At 44.7% G+C, this 8,047-nt stretch overlaps 1 protein-coding gene across 1 annotated transcript in view; it reads right to left on the bottom strand.

Moving 5' to 3' along the window:
* The window catches only part of efna2a (ephrin-A2a), a 47,794-nt gene that overhangs the window by 27,161 nt on the left and 12,586 nt on the right, over window positions 1-8,047 (bottom strand). The window contains exons 3-5 of the mRNA XM_010778640.1: window positions 7,239-7,319; window positions 7,047-7,110; window positions 6,731-6,753 (exon numbers count right to left, since the gene is read on the bottom strand). Of these exons, the coding sequence (XP_010776942.1) occupies window positions 6,731-6,753; window positions 7,047-7,110; window positions 7,239-7,319 (168 nt within the window). The remainder of the gene's footprint in view (window positions 1-6,730; window positions 6,754-7,046; window positions 7,111-7,238; window positions 7,320-8,047) is intronic.

The following is an 8,047-nucleotide window of genomic DNA, read 5'->3' as shown; positions in this document are numbered from 1 at the left end:
ACCATTCAACAGTTAAACAACATAACAGAAATAATATCGATAGCAGCGTCCCTAGCAGCCACCTTGGTAACAATAAAAACGTTCTTTGGACGCAATTTCCTGAAGTAATCTTCGTAATAACTAGCAAACTAAAGATCAGGTACATCCACTGCACACATAATCTGAAATAACAACTCATATTTCTCGCATCAAATGACATCAAAACGCATTTTAATGGCCAAACTAACTTTAAAATAGGGAGTAATTTGAAGATCACGTGACATAGACGCCAGCCATTGGAATGAACGGGATTGTCAAACAGGGCAGATGATGTAATCCTAAACGATAGCTGGGGATTCTGGGTAGTGTAGTGTCTGCTGCCATCCTTTACTCCTAAAAAATATTTGTTTCTCCGAATCGAAGGGGAAAAATACAAAAGCATTGCACACAATTTAAACCAATCAATGTTGTGTAATTAACAAGGATAATCTGGTGTTTTTCGGTCGATGAGTAGTGCAGATATCACTGTAAAATCAATCGACAGTAAGGGAATACTTACTTCCGGGTGTACAATTCTCCGTTATCCAATGGGAATGGACGCTCACATTGCCTTTAAGGGCAGCCGACACAAACGAATGGCGTGCTTCCATGAGCGTCAAATCCCGCAGCAGATGGGAATACATTGCAATCAGTTGAAAGCTATTTGCGTCCCTTTATGAAGCTGAAGGAGCCTAGGAGCGTCACAACTGCACGCCACGGGACCCTGAGCAAACGTGCTCCTGGACGATTATGGAGTGAGAGTGTGTTGTATAATAGTGCGCCGCATTTGCGCTTCAGATGAGGAGGTGAGGCCCCCTCATAACTGCATGAACCCGTATGGCACAATACAACTCAGACTGGCTTACCTGTACGTCAATCAAGTCGCAAATGCCATAGTAAGGATGGATGATAGGTTAACTTTAAAACAAAACAAAAAAAGTGTTTTTTTCCTTTTTTTTTTGTTCAAAGCCATGCGATCTACCCACACTACTCTTGCGATCGACGTATTGGGCACCCCTGCTGTAGATGATGTACATTTTACAACATGGCAACACTGGAAAAGTCCCAGTTAACTTTATGTGTTATTTGTTTTATATGTTGATGCTCTGATCTGAAAATAGTCTCAAGTACTTAAACAATATACAGTATCGACAAACCGTCAAGCGGTGAGTTAAAGACAGTAAGGTACACACTCGTGCAAACACAGGTGCAATTTATTTTTGAAATCTTTGCCCCCCTCTGAACCAATCTCCTGGGACACATTTAAAAAAAGGAAAAGACAACAGTCTGTGTGTGTGTGTGTGTGTGTGTGTGTGTGTGTGTGTGTGTGTGTGTGTGTGTGTGTGTGTGTGTGTGTGTGTGTATTCTACTGTGTTTTACCCAGCAGTCGACAATATAAGTTCACCTCCCCAGAGTGAAAAAGTGGAAAACCGTGTGTGTGTGTGTGTGTGTGTGTGTGTGTGTGTGTGTGTGTGTGTGTGTGTGTGTGTGTGTGTGTGTGTGTGTGTGTGTGTGTGTGTGTGTCCTTCCACTATATGCATTTATGCTCTGGCAGTTGGAAGTGTATGTGTGTGTGTGTTGTTGAAAGGAAAGGCTGGAGGCTTTATGTGTGTGAGTGTGTTTCTTTCTTTTCCTCCCTTAGCGAATGCCTATTTCTAGATCGGTTTGAGGGTCAAGGTTTGGCCACCGGTGGAGAAAAGCTGTGTTCCCATTTAAAAGGGAAAAAATCTCTCTCTCTCTCTCTCTTTACAATGAAAGAAGACTGAACACACACCATCCTCTTAAAGCCTTAACCCTTGCTCGGCCATATCGCTTTTCCCAGCATAAATCCTCCCAAGACCAACCTGCTGCTTCGTATCTGATCTGGGATGAAAGAGCAGAGATAAACATACATTCCTGCCATTATGACATGTTACTGTCTGACCGTTGAGCCAAACTGTTTGGATTGAACTCAAAGCATCTTTGGCAGCTGAGTGAATCTCATTGGTGTGTTCCCAAGAAAATGTGAAAATGTAGCTCATCTTAAAGTCAAGGCGAACAAAATACTAACTTTTCATTTGTTTATTTGGCCTGATGACAATTTTGAGTTTTGCAATCCATTTAGCACGCTGTGGTTGAAGCACAACCTATTTTCCAATATAAATATAATATGCCATATAGAGTGATTTCATCAGTAAGCCTTCGCCTGCCTCATAGCTCCGTACAGACAAAGGCTCTTAATGGCTGTCTTAAAACAGCCGCTTATTGTTGGCCTTTTAGCATAATTCTGGTACATTTGTGGAGTGCCATTGTGCATAAAATGTTCTAATTTCTAATCAATTAAATAAGAAAAAAAAATATTTTTTGAATTCTGTGTTACTGATGGGAGGTTTATAATCAGCATGCATTATTCAAACCCATATTGGTCACCTGGATTAGGAGTTTTAACGAGCTTTTATGAATTGAGAGACAGGCTCACTGTGACTCAGACTGACTCATAGGTCAGCGCAGGCTTTAAATCCATTAGGCTGTAAAACACTTCAAATGCAGAATCTGTGACGTCACCTGCAGGTTTCTCTGGGAAACGAGGAAGCCTGGGACCTTGTTTATTAAACTTCTAAGAAATACTCTTATAAATACTCATGAGAGCCTTTTAACGATTAAAGAATATATTTTTAGTGTGATGAATAAGATGCTTTTATCTAGTTTTTTTACCCTAAATGTTTAGGTATACCCTACAGTGTTTCCCCTAGGATGGAGTCATAGCAGCGGTGCTAAGGCACGTGGGCCCAGCATAATGTGAGNCCACTATTTCAAGGATGCTACGTGATCGAGTCCCGCCGAAAGACTGTTCCAATGTCCAGCATACTTGGAATTCTACCGAGGCCGGCGTACTTCGTTGGGCCCCAACGAAGTACGCCGGCCTCGGTAGAATTCCAAGTATGCTGGACATTGGAACAGTCTTTCGGCGGGACTCGATCACGTAGCATCCTTGAAATAGTGGCTCTGGAGCATCCTTCCTCGATATTGAGAAACACCCAGAGTGTGTGGGAGGGAACTTTGGGATTCTAGCCTTTGCAGTCCATTAACATGCACAAAAACGTATGAAACACACTACAGGAAATTGAAAACCACAAAAAGCATAAAAGAGCCTCTTTAAATCAAATAGAAATCTTATAACTTAATGACACCACTTGGCGACGACTCCCAAAAAGAGATGTTAAGATCACATCAATTCATCTGCGATAAGCAATTTGTGCAACTTATGTGCTGAGGCGATTCAGTTTTATTTTATCTGCACAATGATAAAATGCTAAAGTGATACAAATGATAACGTTATTATTTATTTTTTATTATTGGAAACAAAGCCCATGAAAAGCCTCAAACCAACACAGAATTAATCCTACAGTCAATCCCACATGTCGGAGGAAATACTCCACACACCAAAGATGGATTCTTTTTGGGTGAAAGTAATCCCCCACAAATACAATGTGTATTCCCATTGTTTAGGTAAAGTGATCTAAAAACTGCGGTACCCATGACCTGCTTTTAAAGTGCCGACAGAGTAGGGAAGTCAGAAACGGTTGAATGATGAACAATGTTCTTAGTTTTGATGGGATTTGTAAAAAAAAAAAAAGGTTCAACTTGTGTTGTAAAAAGATTGTGAGCCTTTTCCCTTAAAAGAAAAACAATTACAAATGCTCTTTCTTGACTATATGATGAGAGGTTTCTTTGTAAAAACCTTGATTTATGAGTGATGTTATATTTACGGGGTATTCCAGCTATTGGTTTTCACAAATACATTCCAGTGTGAGCCCATAAAGCTCTCACAAAAGCTTTTTCTTGCTCCTAGCTTCAGACGATGCCAGTCCTTGCACTCTGAAGTGCAAACGTGTCCCTAAAAGCACATGCCCCTAATTTCACCTTGACTCCGCTAAAAGTCAATGGCACTTAAATGACCCGGAGGCGCTTTTCGGAAGCCAGACACCCGAAGTGAGGCAGGGAAATTGTCGGTGGGCAGAAGAAGGGGACAGACTATTGCAATAATCATGTCTAATGTGAGTTATTTGACCCTGGCTTTTACCCGAAGGTACAAAGAGCTGTGGGGAAAGCAGGAGATGAATGCCACAGAGAGAGGGAAAGACAGGTCTCTCTCTCTTCCTCTACCTTCAGAGAGGGACGAAGAAAGGAGAGCATTTTAAAGTCAGAAGCCTCGAAAAGTGACAGGCTGACATTTGCTTTTCAGCGTGGCTGCTTGTGGAGAGAGGAGATTGGCAGTCAGGCAGCCAGAGCCGGCTGGCAGGATGTGAGAGGAGATGGCAGAGGTCCTCTCTCTCCAGACATCTTTCCTGGCAGTTAGCACGCTCATGTGTGTGTGTGCAGGTGTGTGTGTTTGTAGCACAAGCCCGCAACTGTGTAGGAGTGTGTGTCTATGTGCTTTGTGTGCATGTTTCCCCTACGAGTGTGTGTGTGTGTGTGTGTGTGTGTTCACTCCTCTCTCTGTGTGTGTCGCCATAAAAGACGCCTTTCCTGGCAGCTGGCGTCTCTGCTTGGCAGTCGGTGTGCCAAGTTTCGCCTGTTGCTTAGCAACATCCAAACTCATCCTAACCCAAATCATCAGCCAGGAGAGGAGACCTGGCCCGAGCTCGATGCCAGCTACCCCCCCCTCATTTCCCCATCACTAAAACTTCAATCCCCCCACAAGGCCTCGCTGTGTGCCAAGATTGCCGATTCTTCTTTGGCAGCGAGGGATCTGGGCGGCCTACAGTCAGTCAGCTGAAGCTGTGTGTGGCTCTGATCACAGGTAACATCAAGGCTGGAGGTTTGCAAAACAAAGAAACTGTTTTAGCCTTTCCTTCATCCAGACAAACTGCTGATCATGTGTTCTTTACTATAACACAGCCACACATATTCACACAGCCCTGCCTCTGAACGGCCGACTGCAGAGGAAGCACATTGTTATAATTCACTTATTAAATCAGTGTTTTGCCCGATTTAAAGTTGAACTTCTATAACTGTCCATGTTGAGATGCAAAAGCTTCCGACTTTAGAGGAATGTCTGCAATGAGTGGGACATTAAGCAGCAGTGTCACACCGTGTGATCGCACTGACCTCAGAGCAGTGTGGGAGGGATGACTGACAACCAATGACACAGCAGAGAAACTGCGAGTTAATCTCAGTGGGGCTGCAAAGACAAATCTCACTATGAATTACTTAATCATTGTCCTCTTAAACCTATAAAATCCTAAAATAAAAAACACACCAAACACAACACTGTCCATCGCCGGAGAAGATACACTAATTTATTGTTTAGTAAAACCAACAGTCTAACAGCTTTTACACCAAAGGGGATTTTTTTATTGTGCAATAAATTCACACGTCGATACATTTCTCCGAACTGTTGCGTTTGTCATGATTTTTTCCTCACACCACCGCAAATGTAACACATATACTGCTCCACACACCTTTAAGAACGGCGTGTTTTGTGAAATGCTTTATTTGGATGTTTATAATGTCTCGTTTTACTTGTATTCCTCCCAAGTTTTGCCATGGATGGTGTGAACGAAGAACAAAGAGTAATATGAATCTGACCAGGCATTTGTCACCAGCTCCCAGCACTGAGGAGGCTGCACACACACCAAATCAAGCGTTGCAACAATTAGCAGGGGGCCGTGTGACGGTGTGGGAGTGTCACTTAAATGGCCCATTTGAGTGGCCCTTATTTGATTGACCCATTTGATTTAAATGGCCCATTGATCGCCGTTTACGTGATTGGCCACCGCAGCGTGACGCCAGGCTGCAAAGTTGATTCTCCCATTCATTTGAAAGCACTTACCTCATGGAAATGAATGAGAGGACTGCATTTTTCTTTCCCGGGTTTGGTGTCACAGCAGCCTTACGAGAGCCACACGGTGACGAAACGGGCCGTATCCGCTACAGTTCTCTATCTTATAGACGGTTCGGCCACGCGAGGCCGACAGGGAAACGCAGATAACGGGTCCCAAGGTGGGTATATCTGCGGACGCAACGCTCGGTGGGGGGGGATTGGGGGGGTTTGCAAACGGCTCCGTGATTACGCCCTATACGATCATTTCCTGATAACGAAAATGCTGTCGGGAGAGGGGGAGGAAAAGAGAGGCTCCGTGTATTATTCTTATATTATTATATAGGAGTCGTTATTCATTTGTTTTAAAGCTCAATAAATATTAAAAAAAAACTTTGACCGACACTTTTATAGGTTTGTCCGGAAGATTTAAACTTTAACGGACATGTTGACCGGCGGAAAAAAATTCTAACGGAAAGTCTGCCGCACGGTTCCCTCGTCCCTTGGAAGAGAGGGAACCGGAGAGGTGGGTGTTTTTCATCTGCTGGTGGACTAACCGGGGAGATTTACAGCAGGAGCACACGCTTAACTCGGGGAGGGAGAAAAAGAGCCAGAGCCCTGACTCTCCCCACCTCTGCTGCTAAATCCACCGCGGAGAATAAACGGAAGGAAAACCATGGCAACCATGCATGCTCGGGAACGCTCGGGAAGTCTTCTTCACTGCTTTTGGTGTATTTTGTGGCGGAAGTACAGCGCCACTTACAGGCCCGGCATATGCACTACAGCGTCTCCAGCGGGTCGAGCGGTCTCGTGTGGACGGACACGTTTATGGTGCCGATTGCGTGTGGACGGAAGACTTTTTTTTCCGTGCGGCTAGGACCTTAGACTGTATATAATGACGGCTGTTACCAAAAGTTCTCATCTATACACAGCTGTAGACAGATGTGGACACACAGACCTGAAGTATAGCATATCTCTGAAACACTAGCACAAGGATTGCACGCCCATGTAAGTGCTGTTTATTCTGCACTCCTATAATATATGTGCATGTGTGTGGTAGTGTGTGTGGTCTTGCATGTGGTTTTTGGTGGGTGTTTGGCAGCTGTTAGCAGATGAAAGGGATTCAGAGGACTTGGCACAGCACTCGTTGTGGAGAGACGTGGCCTGTGTGTGTGTGTGTGTGTGTGTGTGTGTGTGTGTGTGTGTGTGTGTGTGTGTGTCTCACCATAACGTAGTGCCTCTGGATCTCCGTCTTCTCTGTGGCCAGTTTCTCACATTCCATTTTCAAACTGCAACAGAAGTAAAAAAAGACGATGAGTTTTCTGTTAGTATCATATCCCGAGCAAAATAATACACATTACAATTAGCAACATGACAACAAATTACTCCCGCCTCTTAGCTTCACTCTCTGTGTCACCTCCCGCTCCCTCCTTCCCTCTCACACTCGGTGGGGGAGGAGGGAGCAGGGTGACGGGGTGCTGACAGCCCATTATCACCTCTGAGCAGAACAGAAATAGACGAAGTCACGCTTGGAGCCTGAAAGCAAGCCAAGACTGCAGGCAGGCACATCCAAGGTGTCTCCCCCCCCTCTCTGTGGACAATTTTCAATCTATGTGCCCTCCACTCATCCTCATTTAGTCACTTCCCCAATTACCAGTCTGTCTATCTCTCTCTGTTCGACTCCCCCTTCCTCAGCACTCTGCCAACTTTCACCAAAGTTGAATGGCCAGCTTTAAGTGGGTCAAAAGTGCCAGTTCGGTCTGGATATGAAATACATCTTTTGTTTCAGTTTTAACAATCACTTCCCTCCTCTTCTGTTCAGGACATGACCTGTGTCTGTTGCTCAGTCTGTGAGCATGTGAGCAAGTACACACACACACACACACACACACACACACACACACACACGTGGTTTGTCAGGANTGTTCAGGACATGACCTGTGTCTGTTGCTCAGTCTGTGAGCATGTGAGCAAGTACACACACACACCCCCCCCCCTTTCCTTGCACCTAAAGCAGTCCCTGGTGTCCTCTAAAACTGGATAGTGGAAGGATTTGCAAACACACCCACACACACTTCCATTTCCAAATGTGCATCAGGCCCAAGATCAAAAACCTCGTTACCTCTGCAACTCACTCTCACCCCACCTCCTCCGACTCCCCCTCCCCAGAGAGGTAGTATATTTTGGGCCTTCGGCAGTTTACTCCGACTTGTTTGCGGGCGACAG

This window comes from Notothenia coriiceps, unplaced genomic scaffold (genome assembly GCF_000735185.1).
Source record: "Notothenia coriiceps isolate Sejong01 unplaced genomic scaffold, NC01 NC01_scaffold00019351, whole genome shotgun sequence".
NCBI lineage: Eukaryota > Metazoa > Chordata > Actinopteri > Perciformes > Nototheniidae > Notothenia > Notothenia coriiceps.
The sequence above is the reverse complement of the archived record's forward strand: the minus strand, read 5'-3'. Positions and strand labels throughout refer to the sequence as shown.